This window comes from Gymnodraco acuticeps, unplaced genomic scaffold (assembly GCF_902827175.1).
Source record: "Gymnodraco acuticeps unplaced genomic scaffold, fGymAcu1.1, whole genome shotgun sequence".
Taxonomy (NCBI): domain Eukaryota; kingdom Metazoa; phylum Chordata; class Actinopteri; order Perciformes; family Bathydraconidae; genus Gymnodraco; species Gymnodraco acuticeps.
The window spans coordinates 340,296-359,412 of record NW_022991738.1 but is presented as its reverse complement, the minus strand read 5'-3'; the positions used below and the strand labels follow the sequence as shown (position 1 = coordinate 359,412).

General features: G+C 40.6%; 1 protein-coding gene across 9 annotated transcripts in view; it reads left to right on the top strand.

Annotated features, from left to right (window-relative positions):
* col15a1b (collagen, type XV, alpha 1b) overlaps positions 1 to 18,034 on the top strand; it is a 60,267-nt gene extending 42,233 nt beyond the window's left edge. For 5 of the 9 annotated variants that reach the window (XM_034199087.1, XM_034199081.1, XM_034199079.1 and 2 more), the window contains 27 exons: positions 90 to 221; positions 886 to 945; positions 1,128 to 1,163; positions 1,343 to 1,384; positions 1,574 to 1,636; positions 2,201 to 2,236; positions 2,336 to 2,419; positions 4,862 to 4,927; positions 5,256 to 5,291; positions 5,691 to 5,753; positions 5,884 to 5,973; positions 6,573 to 6,608; positions 6,753 to 6,806; positions 7,016 to 7,072; positions 7,223 to 7,282; positions 8,192 to 8,236; positions 9,384 to 9,465; positions 9,566 to 9,591; positions 9,960 to 10,055; positions 10,225 to 10,369; positions 10,503 to 10,567; positions 10,717 to 10,848; positions 12,909 to 13,007; positions 13,856 to 13,930; positions 14,118 to 14,315; positions 14,427 to 14,542; positions 15,141 to 18,034. In XM_034199087.1, coding sequence (XP_034054978.1) covers positions 90 to 221; positions 886 to 945; positions 1,128 to 1,163; positions 1,343 to 1,384; positions 1,574 to 1,636; positions 2,201 to 2,236; positions 2,336 to 2,419; positions 4,862 to 4,927; positions 5,256 to 5,291; positions 5,691 to 5,753; positions 5,884 to 5,973; positions 6,573 to 6,608; positions 6,753 to 6,806; positions 7,016 to 7,072; positions 7,223 to 7,282; positions 8,192 to 8,236; positions 9,384 to 9,465; positions 9,566 to 9,591; positions 9,960 to 10,055; positions 10,225 to 10,369; positions 10,503 to 10,567; positions 10,717 to 10,848; positions 12,909 to 13,007; positions 13,856 to 13,930; positions 14,118 to 14,315; positions 14,427 to 14,542; positions 15,141 to 15,363 — 2,217 coding nt within the window. In that variant the 3' untranslated portion in view covers positions 15,364 to 18,034. The remainder of the gene's footprint in view (positions 1 to 89; positions 222 to 885; positions 946 to 1,127; positions 1,164 to 1,342; positions 1,385 to 1,573; positions 1,637 to 2,200; positions 2,237 to 2,335; positions 2,420 to 4,861; positions 4,928 to 5,255; positions 5,292 to 5,690; positions 5,754 to 5,883; positions 5,974 to 6,572; positions 6,609 to 6,752; positions 6,807 to 7,015; positions 7,073 to 7,222; positions 7,283 to 8,191; positions 8,237 to 9,383; positions 9,466 to 9,565; positions 9,592 to 9,959; positions 10,056 to 10,224; positions 10,370 to 10,502; positions 10,568 to 10,716; positions 10,849 to 12,908; positions 13,008 to 13,855; positions 13,931 to 14,117; positions 14,316 to 14,426; positions 14,543 to 15,140) is intronic. The other 4 variants (XM_034199080.1, XM_034199086.1, XM_034199083.1 and 1 more) reach the window with 3 other exon arrangements.
* The last annotated feature ends 1,083 nt before the right edge of the window (positions 18,035 to 19,117 follow it).

Below are 19,117 nucleotides of genomic sequence, written 5' to 3'. Positions count from 1 at the left end.
TACACGACTATACATAGAGACAAAATAAATCCTTTGCTGGTGTTGTTTCTATTTTATTTAATTCACAACATATATTTTTTTCTCTGCAGGGTGAATGCGGGTCTCTGGGGACAAATGGATCCTCAGGGGCTCCAGGGCCTAGTGGACCACCGGGGAAGAGGGGCCCATCCGGTCCCCCAGGACCCCCTGGCCCTCCCTGGCCAACCAAATTCTTTGTAGAGGTGACCCTATTTCAAATCAAAGATCTAAGCATACAATTCATATAGATCGACTTTGTCGTGAATTGAGGCACAGGACACAGGACCCAAATGCAGGACTCGGAGACAGTTGTCCAAAAACAGAAAGTAGTTTAATAACGGATATTAAGTCTCACTACACGTGGAACAAAATATATTTTCTACTAAATCAAAATCACTCATCCAGTGGGAAAAAGGTTTTCCAAAACTCACTTGACAAAAGGTATTTTCTAAATATAAAGTTCAGGAGTCAAAGGGCCAGGTTCTCACAGCATGGAACATAACGAATTGACAAGGGACAAAGAAACACAAGGGCTATTTATAGGTGAGGGGGGTGGGCACAGGTGAAAACTATCAGGGCAAGGCCAAGCAATCTCAAGGGCGGGAAACACACAAAGGCAGGAAGTGTGGGATCTGGAATGAGAGGGAAGGATTACTTTCAAAATAAAAACAGGAAGTGACAAGATCAAAAACACAAGACTAGACTAGAAAACATAACTTAACATAACATAACTGTCGAGCCACAACAGACTTTCACTAATAAGCCAATGAAGAGACAACGCCTCATGTAGGTCAGAGAAGAGCCACATGGGTCGATAAAGATTTCAGTTAAATCGATGTTTAACATCGGACTGTGTTTCTGTTTCAGGATATGGAAGGATCTGGGAAGAGTGACATGCTCATTGGAACCGGAGTCAGAGGCACACAGGTAAGAGATTCCTTACAGATGCTAAAAGAAATCCTAAATTAAATTCATTATTGTAAAAAAAAAGAGGCATTGTTCGGTATTAAAATGTCTTGATTCAATCTTCAAAAAGTCTTAAAAATGGGAAGACATGGGAAGTATGAATATTTGTTTATTTTGTTGCATTAGTAATTTTCTTTTTTCAGGGTCCACCTGGTATACATGGTCCAACAGGACCTAAGGTAATATATTCCTTAAAATTGATTGTCTGCTCGCTTTATGCATGCTAAGGGAATTTTGATTTTGAATAGCCAATAATATTTAACGCCTGATTCCTCTGTGAGTAGTTTTGCCCTTGCGTACACTCTGCAATGTTTTCTCTTGCGCTGGAGTTGAACAGTACCTCTTGTTTTTGCTGCAGGGTGAGGATGGAGCCACAGGAGCACCAGGGCTCTCCGTCAAGGTAATTTGATTCTGAAATGGCTCTGCTGCAGAAATATTTACCTTTGTTCTTAGTCTTTTTATTGTTTGAGTATGATGATACAGTGAGAAATGCCATTGGAAAGCATTTGATCTATTCTATGAGAGAAACAAGTATAGTATCTAGTTGTAAGCGTCACTAAGAAGAAGTGTTGCCATGCTGTGATTTCAGGGTGAACCCGGGGGCAAAGGACCAGAGGGCCGCCAGGGTCCTGCTGGACTACCAGGAGCCAGAGTAAGTAGCGGATGTTTTTAAAATTTGTTTTTTAAAGTTATAATAAGACATAATCATTACAAATCCAAATACTGTTTTGCTTTTTTGAACTTTTGTAATTTTGTGTGTTTTGGACTTCTAGTCATCAGTTAATTTTCTGAAGCCTAATTCGACAATAACAATATCTTGTTCATCCTAATACTGTCAGTCCTATATTTCATCCATATTCATTGTAAATATTGCTATATTGTAATGTTATTATAGTTTTCTTGAAATCGTTTTTTATCACTGTTTTATTTTTATGTATGCACCAAAAACTCCAAGACAAATTCCTAGTCTGTGTTAACCCACTTGGCAATACAATTGTTTCTGATTCATAAAAGATGTCCAGGCCGTGTTTAGCGTTAGCTTAGCATACAAACGCAAAGTAAAGGTAAACAGCTAGCCCCCACCATTCAAGGACTGAAGAGTCAAAATGATTTAAATACATTTAAACTATCATCCTTAAGCATGATGATGCACTGCAGTTTGTTGATAACCCATTTATACATTTGTTTTCTTTATTTATCTTTATTCTACAAACAGGGGGCTAAAGGAGAAAAAGGAAATCTAGGATCCAAGGTAGAGTTGCTGAAAAAACAAAATGTCAAACTGGTCTAGTTTTATTTCACAATTACATTTCAATAACAGACTGATAACCGTCTGTTTTGTCTTATGAAGGGTGATCGAGGCGTTGATGGACTCAGTATCCCAGGAGCCCCTGGGCCTCCTGGACCTCCTGGACCAACCATTAATCTGCCGGATGTACGCACATACACACACACAAACACCCACAAAAGACGCGTTCACACCGCAGTACTTTTTCCACTTTAGTTCCTATATAGTTCCGAAATGTTGCGTTCACACCAAAAAAATCCGGAACTAAAATGTGTTCATGAGAACCTTTTTACCCCCTTTTCCGTCCGTGCTAGAGAGCAGGTACTTTCGTGGGAGAAAAAGGTTCCTATGTCTGATTGGCTGGGCGGATTGCAAACCACGCCCCGTAAAACTCTGAAAAGTTTTGTGAAGCTGCCATTGTATTTGCTGGCATTAGCATTATTAGCATTAGCATTAGCCCAGCGCACAAACGGAGAGAGACTAATTTATGGCAACACAAAAGAAAACATGGGAGCGGTGGAGATGAGGAGGTGTCGGCGTTCTGGCGATTTACTCGGAAGGCTTCAGTAATAATAATAATAATAATAAATTATATTTCTATAGCGCTTTTCTTGAACCCAAAGACATTTGGGAGGGAGGGTAGACAAACAAAACAAAAACAAAACAAAAAAGAAACAAAACAAAACAGAAAAGCAGTCAGGAGGAAGTTGGTTGAGAGGGGAGGGGGGGGGGGCTTATGGATACAGAGTTGAAGAGGTGGGTTTTGAGGCGGGACTGGAACAGGATGAGGGACTCAGACTCACGGAGGTCTTGGGGGAGGGAGTTCCAGAACTTCGGGGCTGCCACAGGGAAGGCTCTATCCCCGAAGCTCCAGAGTTTGGCCTTGGGGATGGAAAGCAAACCGGCTGAGGTGGATCTAAGGGACCGGGGTGGTTGGTAGAGGATGAGGAGGTCAGTGAGGTAGGAGGGGGGCCAGATGGTGGAGGGCTTTGTAAGTGAGGACCAGGAGTTTGTAATAGATGCGGTGTGAAACGGGGAGCCAGTGGAGTTCTTAGAGGACCGGGGTGATGTGATGCCATGATTTGGTGTGGGTGAGGAGTCTGGCGGCTGCGTTCTGGACACGCTGGAGTCTATTGAGGGATGTAGTGCTGATGCCGTAGAGGAGTGAGTTGCAATAGTCAAGGCGGGAGGAGATGAAGGCGTGAATGAGTCGCTCAGCTGCAGGGCGGGTGAGAGAGGGACGGAGTTTGGCAATATTGCGGAGGTGGAAAAATGAGGTTTTTACAACTTTACGGATGTGGGGCTCGAGGGAGAGGGTGGGGTCAAATATAACGCCACGGTTGCGTGCCTGGGTGGAGGGAGAAACAGGGGTGCCATCAATAGTGACTGTCAGGTTGGGGGTTTTGCTGAGGGTGGATTTGGAGCCGATGAGGAGGAGTTCAGTTTTATTGCTGTGGAGTTTGAGGAAGTTGTGTTGCATCCAGGATTTTATTGCAGTCAGACAGGATTGGATGTGGGTGAGGGGGGCGGTTGTGGGGGGATTTGGTGCTGAGGTAAATCTGTGTGTCGTCAGCGTAACAGTGAAAGTCCAGGTTGTATTGGCGGAGAATCTGACCAAGGGGGAGGATGTAGATGATGAAGAGGAGGGGGCCGAGTACTGAACCTTGGGGAACACCTTGGGTGACTGACGCTGTGGCAGAGGAGTGGTTGTTGAGGGAGATGAAGTGGGATCTGTCGGAGAGGTAGGACTGGAGCCAGTACCCAACTCCGGGGACTTCCGGCCGGGGACTTTGGGTGGCAGTATACGCCATGAAGTTGTTTGCGGCCTGCCAGTAAACCCAAAGCAGAAGAAGTGACATCAGCGGCTTCATTTGCCTAATCCTAAGGGCCTTCCTGAACGCGATCTGTACTTAGTTCATGAGAACTAAAGAGTTCTCATGAACTAAGTTCTGATGAACCTTTGTGGGAAAAGTACTGCGTTGTGAAAGCGCCTACTGTACTGAAAGTACCAAAAGTAGATTTTGCCATACCATTTCTGAATAATTTATATTTTATCATTGGATTAAGATGATAAAGGTTGAGCTAATTACTTAACTTTTGCTTGCGAGTTGAATCTAAAATTAAGTAACAAAATGTATTAATTTAATTATATTTTGTATGTATAATATAGAGCTGTCAGATACATATATTGGAGTAAAAAGTACAATATTTATTTTGAGATGTAGCAAAATAAAAGTGTAAAGTAGTATAAAATGAAGAAATAAAATCAACTACTTCGAAATTGTATTTAAGTACAGTCTTTTTAGGAGTAAATATAATTTCTACCACTGTATAGTTATATGTACTATGTAGTGTCATCATCTTTATTTTCTATCTGCAGGGTGTTTTTCTAAACTGTTAATTGTTAACTTAATGCTATTGAACAAAACATTTATTGTACCCACTTGACCCTTAGGCTCCGTTTTGAAACTATACTGGTGAAAAGTTGTTGGTGTGGTCCTTCATAAAGAACCTATTGAATAACATTTACAAATCTCTAAATGTTTTCAACATGCCCACTTTTTCTTAATATGTATGTTTTGTCTACAGCTGCTGCTCAACATGACAGATGGGATCTTCAACTTCACAGATATCAGAGGACCACCAGGGGCCGTGGTGCGTAGAACTGAGCTATTTCTATCTTTAAGATGTTACCTTCTGCACAAATGTTTAAATGCCAACAGAAAACAGCTGATACATTAATAGATAACAAACACACATTTGCAACATGAACAAACTACATTATTAAAGACAAGGAGATATAACTTAACCGTAACATAATTGATGCAGTCTGAAGTGCTTTGGCTGCTCTTCTGTTTGATGATGCTTTGTACTGAATGAGCATGTTGTTAACCCAGCCTTACTTATTTTGCTTGGCTCTGTGTTAATGTTTGTGCATGTTGCTTGTTTGTTTGTTTGTTTGTGTTTCATCTGCGTGTTGCAGGGCCCTGAAGGCTTGCCTGGCAGAGCAGGATTTCCTGTAAGACCATTTTGCAACTGACTTCTGAATGTCTAAAATGAATGTCTTCATGGGTATTTTGCAATTCATAAACAAATATGTTAAAATGATATGATAGTAATGTAATTATTTTTTTCTACCAATTTGGTTTTTACTGTCTTTGGGCTAAACAGCGTAGGTACCCAAAGTGTTGCAAATGTTATTGCCTCAGAGGGTGGGTTTTCCTTTGAGGACACAAAGACACATAATTTAGAATACATATCAGAAGGTTTTAGCCCTTCGGTAATAAAAAAAAAAAACTTGACACTTATTTTAACAACTGTACAATTCATAAAGCTTCACACCAAGGGCCTTACTTTAAAACGCTATCATCATCACTCAACCTCCTAACTCACTCGCCACTCTTTCTTCCCTCTCCAGGGCCCCAGGGGACCAAAGGGAGACGTAGGCCCTGCAGGTGTCCAGGGGCCATTAGGGCTCAAGGTGAGAACTATACAGAATGTGGATTAAAATATATGAGTAAATATCTCAAAATGTCGAAAAGGTGTGAACATTTTATGCAGAAACATAATGGACTGGAAAACATTTTGTGTTTGTTTCTTTGCTCTAACAGGGGGAGAAAGGGGAGCCAGGGGTGACCATTGCTGCTGATGGATCCCTCATATCAGCACCAAGAGGTCCCCAGGGGCCGAAAGGCCTCAAGGTACCATACAGGAGACCCCTGACCCCTATCTGTTAAAACCATACCTTACTCAGTAACTAACAGTGGTCAAAGACATAGGATGATGAAGTTGTTTTATGCTGTAGTTGCTCATGCTAGCCCTACACACTTATCCCTACAATACATATATTTGGTCAAAGTCTAACTAAACAGCACTATATCAACAGCAGTCCGTCAGCCAGCCAACACACACATTGAAAGAGGCACACTGGTGATTTGATGTCAATTTTATACTGATTGATGCATCAGCAGCACAGTCAATTAACAAGACATGGTAGCGTTTGTGTGGTTGTCGTAAGTCCTTAAACAAAAATGTTCCGTTTTATTTGGCCTGGTAATCCACACCGATTGCCTCCAATTTTCTTGCTTTTTAAAGACACTGCAACTTAACTCCTTTTAGATCTTAAGACCAAATAACTACAATGCATCTCTGCTTTTTTAGGGACCTTATGGGGGTTTGGGTTGATGGGAGTAATCCTTTCACTTATTCTAGAGACCTACAGTCAGCGAAACCAATGATGTAAACACAATGCCAATTCCTCATTTCACATTTTGCTGTGTTCTGCTTTGTGAATTCATAGGGTGACCGTGGTTTCTCTGGACCTGCTGGACTAATGGTGAGTTGACAATGTATCAGGTGACACATTTTAATTAAGGACAAGCTACAGTATACACACGTCCATGTATTTCTGTTGTTATAAACTTCTGTGCTTAGTGATATATTTAATTTTTGTTTACATCACTTTGTCTGTTTGTTTCAGGGCCCGATAGGACCAAATGGACAAAAAGGAGAATATGGCTTTCCTGGTCGCCCAGTAAGTACCTTTTAATACTTGAATAAAGGAAAATGACCATCCAACCAGAAGAGTGATGTTCCCATAGTCTTCTATACATATATAGTCTGTAAAGAGTTCTTACCTGGAGGATGTCATCAACTCATGCTTTGCAGCTCACACTGTGCACAATCTTTTTTGTGTGTGTATGTTTCATAAATACTGACAAGTTTTATTTTCTGTTCACGTAGGGACGATCTGGTATGCCTGGGAGGAAAGGTGACAAAGGAGATGCTGTGGGTCTATCGGTAAGAGGAAAGGATAGAAAATATCAGATTTGTCTTGTTGTTGAATCCATAAAGCATTTGAACATTTGAACATTTTATACACAGATACCTATGTATTACTGAGATAGGTCAGTATCACAAATGTGATCATATTCTCTCTCTCTCTCTCAGGGACCTCCGGGTCCTCCGGGCCAGCCTGGACTTCCAGGAAGAGTAGTTGGGCTGAAAGGAGTAAGTTTCCAATTTGGGCTTTTTATTTCTCTAATTTGCCATTTTGAGTTGGTTGATTGGGACAATAAAGATGCAGTCAACAATTTACATTGCAATTTATTTTTAAAAGGCTTGTTTCACAGATACATGTTAGGCATATTCCAAATGACCTGTGTGTAGGATATATGGGGATTTATGAAATGGATCAAATATTTATAAAAAAAAAAAAAGATAACAAAAAAGTCAATACGTTGGAACCTTTTTGCTTTGGGTCAGTCATTATATTGTTACAATTGTTATAAAGGTTTGCATGTTGCACATTGAAGACCATTAACAGTAATAACAGCAATCAAATTCAATCTCACGCAAAGAAGCAGAAGTGAACTCACAAAACACGACTAAGACGTGCTATGGCAACACTTGAATTATTAAGCTATGCAGCCCCGCAATGGCTTTATATTCAAGCCTTTACTATGTTTACATTAGTGAATAATCACCTTTAGCATTTCTGCGATACATGGAAATACACTGTCAATTCTATAATACGTTAAGGGAGGGGGGAGCAGAGGATTATTTTGTAGGTTACAATCTGCAACCTGACCACTAGATGCAACTAAATCCTTCCCACTGGTCCTTAAAAACAAGTACAAAAAATGTGTTTGATTGGTAGAAATCCACTACACTTTTTGTTATTGATGCTCCAACACCAGGTTTGGCTTCCAAAGAGCATCACCGTACCGTGAATGTGTACTAGAATTAAAGAAATTAGGACCTTGGTTCACTGGAATTTCTCTAAAAGCAATGGGTATCATTTGAGTGTTTGTATATGTGTTTATTTGTTTGTAATCCTTTCGTTAAAGCTAATCTTTAGCACAGTATTGGACCTGACTAATTTAGTCTGTTGACGCTGCTCTTCTTTGAATTTTAAAGACAGTGTTTCCGGTGCGCCCCAGACCGCACTGCAAAATGGGACGAGTAAGTCTGAATCGGACCATCTGATTGGTCTGTTTCATTTCAAAATGAGGTGGTTCTGTTGTTGTGTGGGTGGAGCAGCATGGCAGCTCTCTGGTCTGGGCTACAAACAGCACCCCATCCCTCCCCCCTTACTTTACCTCCCTTCATGTGCTCCTCTCCTTTCTCTGTCCTAATGGTCCTTAAAAGGGATAAATGTCTGTGGTTCTGGCCTCATTTCATCAGGCGTTAACATTCCTCTCATAGGAAGTTTGACATGTATTTCACTGTCTTACACATTTGTTGTTGGATGCTAATATTTAATGTTGCATGCAACAAATGTTAGATTAAAGTCCACAATCTTTGGTGCATCTTGGGTTCATTAAGATTTTTGGTGAAATCCAAAATGAAAAATGTTATTGCCGGGTTTCAAAGTGGGTCTGACTCTAAATCCTTCTTGCCTTGTCTGTCCTTTCCGGAAAGACAAGGCAAACAAAGAGGGAACTTGGTGAATGGCGTCCTTTTTGAGGTTTTTGGTGTGGTGACGGTTTCCTTCATAACTGTATGAACATTCATTTCAAAATGTTGACCTGACTGATGAGTTTATGTTATAACAGAATCATGCTGCTAAAAATATTAAATGTATTCTAGGTCTAGATACATTTAGAATCTCAATAACATTTTATTGACTGATTATTTGAATTTAAAAAGCAACAGTCATGAACAAATACAATCTCTCACTTCCTATCATTGCCACTCTTCCTATCAAAACAAAGAGAATTACAAAAGGTTATCTGTAAATTAATTATGAAAACGACATAGTTAAAAACAGTCTCCCGTGATAAAACATGAAGAGTTCACCATCATTTATAAATGTAGAACTTTGTCATAAATAAACCTGATTTAACCCTGTTCCCTAACTTTGTTGTATCTTAACTGCCACTGCAGAGGGTTGTTTGTGCTGCTGTCTCAAGCATGCATCCCCTGATCCCTTGTGTTGTTGCCGTGTTGACAGCAAAGTTTTAACTATTGACATCAGTGTTTTGTCTTTTTTTGCTTTGATTAAGGCCTATATTTTACCTCCCTAAACATTCTTTACAGATGTTGAAAAAAGTTCAAATGTCGTCACTGGTATCCTTGTTATGTTAAGGGTGTATGTTTGTGTGTGTAGCAGTCAGGTACAGCGAGAGACTCAGTCGGAGCTAAAGGAAACAAAGGAGATATAGGAATACCTGGAGAGCCAGGGACACCTGGTAAGACCTTCGCAACAGAAATCTCATTAAAAAAATATATTTTAATGGTAAATGACTACCTGAACGTGTATCACTTATGTTTCATAATTTCTCTTCTCAGCACCTGAGTTTCCAGATGGAGTTGTGGTGAGTGCTGATTCATTATACAATCTGGAGCTATGTTAGAAGACTAAATTATCATGTCATGTCATGAATATGTTCATATTAACAATGAATCTAATAAATGGGAATTGGAATCCTAGCACTGCCAAACCACAGATAATTATAACCTGACTCTACAATCATTCTCAGCATTTCTGACTATTTGAGCTTGTATTTTTATTTATGGCCATCCTCATAACTAATTTAATACACTAAAATGTGTTTTCTTATAGAATTATATCCAACAGATATACAGGCTATTAGAAATAATGTAGGTTAAAGGAACTGGCTTTTTATATCTTGCTAACCTGGGTGAACCCTGGATTTAGATGTAATGTACGTTTGTCTCTCAGGGTGCTAGAGGTGATAAGGGATACCAAGGTCAGAAGGGAGACAAGGGTGAGGGTCTGCCTGGTCCTCCTGGACTGCCTGGCAGGTCAGGACTTGTGGTGAGTTCTATTTGCATTAAACTACATCCTGAAAATAATGTTCCAATAAGTTATTATTTAAGTATTGGGATAATTGGTTATAATCGACGCAGATGAACTTTGCTAATGTTGAGAGTTTACTCCCGTTGAATATATTTTAATTAAAATCTTGTTTCAAATGTTTCTGTAGGGTCCCAAAGGTGAGTCTATCGTGGGACCTCATGGACCTGTTGGTCCTGTGGGCGAGCCTGGAGCTCCTGGGTTTGGACGACCTGGCCCCCGAGGGCCCCCTGGCCCTGCTGGACCCCCAGGACCTGCATCTGGATATGGTTCAGGTATGTGTATGTAAAGGCGAGAGAAAGATGGTGACCTCGGCTTGTTTCCATCAAATTAATCATTGTCAGTTATTACAGGAGGCTGACTGTTGTTGTTGTATCTGTTAATGCATTTCTGACATGTCACGATCAGGTGCCAGTGTCCCTGGCCCCCCCGGTCCCCAAGGCCCGACAGGATCTCCAGGAAATGCCAACGCGGTACGACACCTAAACAAGCCATTGTGCCTTATCTATAATGAAATGTCTAAATATGGCAGGATATGATAAATGTCCAGAAAAAGGTATCTGTGTTGTAAAAAAAGAAAATAATATTGCCAGGTTTATGCTGTGAATTTGTGAATTTTCAGATGACTGTTTATAAGACAAGCAACGCTCTAGGCAGAGAGACTCATCGCGTTGCAGAGGGAACATTGGCCTATGTGTCTGAGAAAGGAGGAGAGCTGTTCATCAGAGCACGCAACGGCTGGCGCAAGATCCAGGTGTGTTATTTATAGAAATCCAGACATCTACCATGAACGCCATAATTAGAAGATAAAATATGTCAAAAATATCACCTGCTCATAAGGCATATGAAGTATTAAAAAAAGCGACATAGGACAGTATAGTATGTTGAACATATCAGAAAAACTATAAAGTACACTGAACAAAAATATAAATGCAACACTTTTGTTTTTGCTCCCATTTTTCATGAGATGAACTCAAAGATCTAAAACATTTTCTATATACACAAAATAACCATTTCTCTCAAATATTGTTCACAAATCTGCAAAAATCTGTGATAGTGAGCACTTCTCCTTTGCCGAGATAATCCATCCCACCTCACAGGTGTGGCATATCAAGATGCTGATTAGACAGCATGATTATTGCACAGGTGTGCCTTAGGCTGGCCACAATAAAATAAATTACGACAAAGTATAGTATTTTGAAAATATTTAAGACGATATAGAAAAAGGGCTGTCAGTCGATTAAAATAGTTAATCGCGATTAATCGCAAATTAATCTCATTTTTTATCTGTTCTAAATGTACCTTAGAGGAATATTTTTCAAGTTTTTAATACTGTTATCAACATATGAGTGGACACATATGCTTTATGCAAATGTTTATCATTTGAACAATGACAAATATTCTCATGAATATTAAACACAACAACCTCTGAACATTACAAATATTCGCCTCAATTCAATCTGGAACCTCTCTCATACAATACTGTGTGTGTGTGTGTGTGTGTGTGTGTGTGTGTGTGTGTGTGTGTGTGTGTGTGTGTGTGTGTGTGTGTGTGTGTGTGTGTGTGTGTGTGTGTGTGTGTGTGTGTGTGTGTGTGTGTGTGTGTGTGTGTGTGTGTGTGTGTGTGTGTGTGTGTGTGTGTGTGTGTGTGTGTGTGTGTGTGTGTGTGTGTGTGTGTGTGTGTGTGTGTGTGTGTGTGTGTGTGTGTGTGTGTGTGTGTGTGTGTGTGTGTGTGTGTGTGTGTGTGTGTGTGTGTGTGTGTGTGTGTGTGTGTGTGTGTGTGTGTGTGTGTGTGTGTGTGTGTGTGTGTGTGTGTGTGTGTGTGTGATGGATCGTTGGAGCTATGTGCAACTCAAGGTATGCTCGAACGGGAGCTGCCTGGACGCTGCAATCATGTTACGCGCACTATCCGTGCTGAGTGTACTGACTTGTCGTACAATGTCCCACTGTCTGGCTTCCTGCATAAAGTCAAGTGCTCGGCGCAGTTGTCGGCGAAATGTTGCTCCTCTGTTTTCATTTAAACAGCTCCTTATATCCGTTAGCGCAGCTAGCTAGCACCAGATGCTAACAACAACAACAATACACGTAAGGTCTCTCTCGCGCCACACATACACACACCCTCCCGGTCCTCCCGATGGCCAGTCGGTGCCTGCCGGTGAGCGTGGAAGTGTGGTCGGCCACAAGCGGACGGCAGGAGCGGGGCTGTCAGCATCAGCTTGTAGATGGTATTTTAAACTCGATGCGCTCTGAAACTACGGGGCGGCCGAGGACAAAAAATACACATGCGTTAATCGCGTTCAAATAATTAGTGGCGTTAATTTTTTTTGTTGCGTTAACGCATTATTAACGCGTTAACTTGACAGCCCTAAGAATAATATGTCGAAAATATGTTTTTAAAAAAAAACATTATATAGTTTATCGAACATATCCGAAAAAATAGTACGCCTATGTCGAAAATATCAGAGAAAACGACATAGTATTTGACATAGTACTTACTGTACACATGGCATAAACATATACACAGTTGGAACATACATATATAGACACAGCTACTGATAATGGTGAGCCTCATGACCAACATTTACATCCACATTGCATTTGAGTGTTGAGAAGCTAAATGGACGTAAGCAGGATGAGTGTTTGTCGTGGTTCGTAACATCAGATTAGACGAATAAATAAAGAACTATAATTTGACTTTTTTCCTATTTTACGACATACTTTTTTTCTTCAAATTGTTTGGTTTCGCACTCCACTAGGAAATCAACATGGCAGAATTGCACCTAACGGCATTGTTCATGTGTGTCTGTCTTTCAGCTCGGAGAGTTGATCCAATCTGGACCCTCCTCATCAGTGACGTCTCAGTCCCTCAGCAGAACTGCAGAGAGGAGCCGCCCACACAGAATCCACAGCCAGGTAAACACACAAACACACAGCAACGCATAACAGAAGACCCACAGCAGGAAACTAAGATCCACACAACAAAAAACAATCTGATAAGACCAGCTACAAATGTGTGGAAATGCATTATTTATTATGATTCTACAAGTACTGAAACACAACTACAAAAAAAGCAATACAAAATCTGGTGATCCATTTTTGTATTCACATCTTAATTGTTTTCTCTTATGTCAAGAAAACCCTGGATCATATTTCTATATTATTAGTTTTTGTAATGTTGTAATACTTCCCTTCGTATATTGAGAACATGATGCAGTGGTGCATTTTAGCCTCTTTTAGCTAAAAAGGTTATCACAACAACAACAACAACCTGTATTATAATTTCCCTGAAGAAAATAATGTAACTATCAAAAATGTTCATATCCAGATTTAATTTAAAGTGACTGGGGTAGGTAAGTTTGAGAAACCGGCTCGAGATACACTTTTTGTTATATTCCATGGAATGCTCTTAACATCCCGATAGCAATGAATACCTTTAAGTGCTTTGACAACAAATCCATACAAACATTTCATCTCTGGAAGCCGTGGTACTGTAAAAAGCACGACCAATCATTTGAGCCGGCCCGGCTAAAATAACTGGATGGCCTACCTGCCTGTCAGCCTTCCATCTGTGCACAAACTTATCTCGTGCCCTCATTGGTCATGTGCGCGTTCGTGTGTGTTGGAGGAGGGGCTCTGTAAGGAAGTGGCAGAATTGTTCCGGTTGTGTATTTTCAAATTCTAGCGCACTCAAGCTGGTTTCTCCAAAATTACCTACCCCACCTTTAAATACATATTTATTTGATTATGTTTTTCTTTAACAGGAGCTTCAAGAGAGCAGTAGAGGATATCAGCCCAGCTATAATGTATTACCTCAGACCTTCAACGCTGTACCGGGGGTGAGTGTAACAATATATGTATGCACTTACACACACCAACTGACAGTCTACCTGCTTGAACCGCCGCTGAGCTCCACATGCATATATGTAAAATCAGTTAGTTAAAATATTTTGCCCATCACCAGCCCCACTCAGGTGTGTACCAAGTATAACTTCTCCTCATATCTGTGTTTTGACTCTTTCCCAGCTCCATCTGGTGGCCCTGAACGCCCCGCTGAAGGGGGACATGCGTGGCATCCGGGGGGCCGACTTCCAGTGCTACCAGCAGGCCCGCTCCATGGGGCTGACCACCACCTACCGGGCCTTCCTGTCCTCACACCTGCAGGACCTGGCGACCATCGTGAGGAAGGCCGACCGCACTGACATGCCCGTGGTTAACCTCAGGGTGAGGACACTTTTATATATACAATTACATTTTAGCAACTATAATAGATATTGTTTTTTACCATCAACATCTTCTTTTATATACAATCTCTCATCTCTCCTTTCTTCTCAGGGTGAGGTGTTGTTCAGTAGTTGGATGTCCATCTTCTCTGGGAATGGAGGCACTTTTACCCCGTCCACACCCATCTACTCCTTCGATGGACGCAATGTGATGACTGACTCAGCATGGTGAGTGTGATTCTGTCTCTTGTAGTAAAGTCACCAATTTTCGAGTCCGAGTCACTCTCGAGTCCCCACTCTTAGAATCCGATTCCAAGTCCGGGTCACCTAGGAGGAGTCCAAGTCGAGTACGAGTCTGAGTCATCATTACCTATGCTCGAGTCTGTTTAGAACATTGAGTAGTCATCAGTGTGCGAGTTGGAGTCCGAGTCCATCTGTGCGCGCGTCCGAGTCAGAGTCGGAGTCTTCGTGCGCTAGAATTCCCAAGTACGTGTTCGAGCTGATAACTGCGCAAGTCCGAGTCAAGTCACGAGTCCCGAAAATTGGCACTCAAGTCCGACCCTAGACCAATTCCAGGACTCGAGTACTGCAAGTCTGGTGTGAGTAAGTAAGGAAAAGTAAGTGTGTGGAGGCTAAGGCAATCATTATCATGTTCGAGTCCTAGTCCATCAGTGCGCGCACCCGAGTAGTCCGAATCGGAGTCTGAGTCTTCGTGCGCTAGAATTCCCAAGTACGAGTTCGAGCCCATTAATGCACGAGTCCAAGTCACAAATCCGAATCCAGGACTCGAGTACTCCCCTCACTAACCCACCCCATCTCCCCCCAGGCCAGAGAAGCAGGTTTGGCACGGCTCCAACACGGTGGGCATCCGCCTCACCTCCAACTACTGCGAGGCGTGGAGGACGGGAGACATGGCGGTGACGGGCCAGGCTGCTCTGCTGCAGACGGGACGCCTGCTGGGGCAGCACACGCGCTCCTGCTCCAACCACTACATCGTGCTGTGCATAGAGAACACATACGTGGGGAACACGCATCAAAAGAGGACCTGAAGAACACACACTCTCACACAAACACACATGCAGGCGTGCTGAAAGTGAAGAGTAGAACATGTGACTAAGTTCACATGCATTTGAATTTAAATGGAAAACACATGCAGGCACATACATGATGACATATCACTGCATATAAATGACAGACAGAAGGCACTTTTTGTGAATGCGTTCAGAAAATATACACCCACGTTGACACGCAGTAGGCGCCTAATGAAAATACACATGAGTTTCTTTCACTATGTTTAGGTTTGTCTTTAGTGCCAATGTTTAACCCAACATGCGTCCGTCCCAAGTTAGATTTTAATTAACTAAACTTTTTTTAATGACAGCATCACACAGGACATTGATATTAACAGTATGTGTTGTGAGGAATGACTCGGGATATCAGGCACTGACACAGACTGATCTGAGCACAGCTGAATAACTGAACCATTACTGTGCAGGTTCTGTTTTAAGGAATACTTCACCCACAAACTGTCCGCTTGCATATCAGTTACTCACCCTGTTAATTAAAATTCTTGAAGAAAATAAATCTTACATGCCTACATGGTGAACAAAGAATAAGAAAACAAAAAAAAGTCTTGATAAATGGAATTAAATGTGGGCGGCATTTAACAAAAAATATTCAAGGTAACAGGGTGAGTTACAGATGAAGAAATGGCCATGTTGTGGCTGAGGTACTCCTTTAACTAAAACATTATAATAGTTGCTTATCATTTTCAGAATTGTAGATCTTTTTTTGTATTTTCCCTACAGTTCAATACAGTCAACAAACCCCATGAATGAAAAATATCAACAACAGCTGGTCCCTTTAGTTTTTTAGCAAACTTCATGCGAACAAAATAGTGCATTTGTTTGGGACTATTTTCAGTGGTGGATTTACACACATTTGGCTATCTACTGTCTGTTTTTGGCAGCAGGACAGCGTAAATGGGATTGAGTTGAAATAAACTACAGTGTGTGTGTTCATGGTAATATAGGAACCCAGTGCAAGTTCATAATCAATTGTTAGTGTTGGTCTTTAAATAGGATGTAGTAACACAGAGAAAAATATAGATTTTCACCAGATTTACAGTATAAATATGATGAGCACAATGTGAACCGTTTGAGAAACATACTGCACACATGTAATGACATATTTCTTTGTGTGTGAACCTCTAATGTCAGTGACCATGTCTTCCTGTCGTATTTTAAATGTTAATTCACTGTATGAAAATGACTTCCTGCTAGCAAAGTCAACCAATCACAGCATCACTTCTTATTCATCCATTTTATTTTCAGGCCAAAAAACACTGGCTGGATTTGACCAAAAACATTTTACCACTAGGATCATCTCTATTTATTAAAACAACATTCAAGAGATTATAAAACAGCCTACGGAAGAGGATTAGAAAATGTAGGGATTTTTTGTTCTGAGAAAAAAGTCAGAATTCTGAGAAAAAGAGTCAGAATTCTGACTTTTTTCTCAGTAAAAGAAAAATGTTTTTATTTTTTTCACATCCCCACATTTGTTTTCTTCCATCTGGCCCTTATCCTCTTCCGTAAAAGCCTAATAGGAAGTTGAGAACAAATATTCTGAAGAAAAAACAAAATTGTTTTAAAAAAACGTTTCATCAGGATGTTTAATTAAGTGAGGGTTTTTTGTTTTGTCCGCATTGTGGTTGACAGCGTAGTTGTAATACTTAATTAAGCCCACTAAAGGCAGAAGCGCATCACTACCTAATGTTCTAAACAAGTCTAAAAGCGTCAGACTAGCATACATTAAAATACATTTCTAGCCGAATGAAAGACATGAAGGTAATGTTACATCACTTGCTGACACTATTTAAACAGTTATATTCTGAGGCCAAATGTATTCTAAAAATGTGAGTCCCATAACAGTTTATTTAGGATTTCGAAAGATCATCCTTTTTTTACCCATTTTTAAATCCTCTCATGGCTTCCGTAGAATAAGTCATGCATTGAAATTTGTTATCCAGGCATGTTAAAACAGAAGCCTGCTAAGACTAAAATATAGGCGAGTACACAAATAATATCAGAGACCTAATCAACCCCCCCCCAGGAAAAACTTGTTGACTTACTTTGAATTGATTAGTTAATGCATTACCATTTAGCATCTCGTAATGCAAGTATTAAAGCTTGATTGTCTTTTACAAATTCAAGTCCAAAGCAGCTATTTTTTTTCTGTTTTCTTTCGTCCTGCTGCTTGCAATAATTCATTCAAAACTAGTGTCAACACTATCAGAGCTTTAGCGTTAGTATTAGAGTCAAAATCATCAATGTGTGATTTTTGTATTCATACAAACAGTAGCAGGACACAGTAGGAAAATCTTGCGAGTTCACTTTTAGATTTTTATGAAGTTGGAACATGTGTATATTATATATATATGTGTGTGTGTTTGTTATTGTTGTCTTAATGTCTTTGTTTTTTACTCTGGAGGTAGGTTTTGTATGACGCACACTAAATGAAATATTTCTCCCACCAAGCTTTAGATGTAGTTCAAGAGTTTTGCCTGTAAAGTGTTTGATATGAAATGAAAAGTCGTTTTACTGATGTCTGATTTATGATTACAGTGCAAACAAAACTTGAGTTTCTGAGGAAAGCGAACATTTGTACTGCCTGGTGCTCACTGAATAAATGTTTCTTTTTTATGTTGTGACTCCTTCACATTTGTGTTAAGTGCCGTAATTTATTGGCCACGAGGCTGAAGTGCATGAAGCTTTCTCATTTCACTAATTCCCCTCCTCGATTCCCCTACCCTCCTATCCTCGTGTCTTAGTCCCGCCCACAAGAGATGCGAGCGGAGGAGTCGAGGAGGGGAACCGAGGAGAGAGGAGGGAAAGCAGCAGGCGTTTAGAGAAATGAGAAATCCTCTCCTCTGAGCGGTCATTTTAAAGAGACGTCCATTAATGATGACAGGAGACAGCCCTCTGTCTGTGTTCATGACGGCTTTTTTTTGTGTGAAACCGCTCAATGAACTACATCTCCCATCTCGCACCACACCAAGACGGCCGTCACGTTGGCACCTTTCACTTCTTTCTTTCAGAATGAGGCGAAAAGTATTAAAAGAGGTGAAAATCACTACAAGTCTGGGCATGTTGAGAGCTGTACATACACAAAAGGGGAGTTAGTCGGTTCCGTAAGAGCCAGCATGTGGGACCGGGATTCTGGGATTTGTAGTCTTTCTAGTTGCGTATTTTTCATATGTTTTATGTCTTATATTTCAATGGTTTTACGACAAACTGTGACTTTTTTTACATGGAAATTATTTTGTAAGATTGACAAACATCATATGTATAATTCGTGGCACAATTCAAACAAGATCGAAAGATAATCTTTCTCTCCCCATTGACTTCAATACATAATTTTTCTGAAATAAGGTCCCATGGGTCGGAAGTAGATGGGCGGGACTTCGTCTCTTTATAGTAACTGAACGACAGAGTAATGTCAAATGACAGTACATTTGACCAATCATATCATCCCTCTAAATGGGTGGGTTTTATTATCTCTGACTTTATGACAAGTTCCGCCCGCTGTGAAGCTTTTCTTGTATTACAACTATAATATCTGAGGACAAAAACAGTTGTTATTTTTGAGGATTAAAGGACATATTCTTAAATCTTAACACATTTAAAAAAATGTTTAAATGAAATGCATAACCCCTGACAATCAAACACCAAACGTTAGGTAGACTGGTCCAAGGTTTAGAGAGATATCACATTTTGAAACACACACAAGTGAGCTTAACAT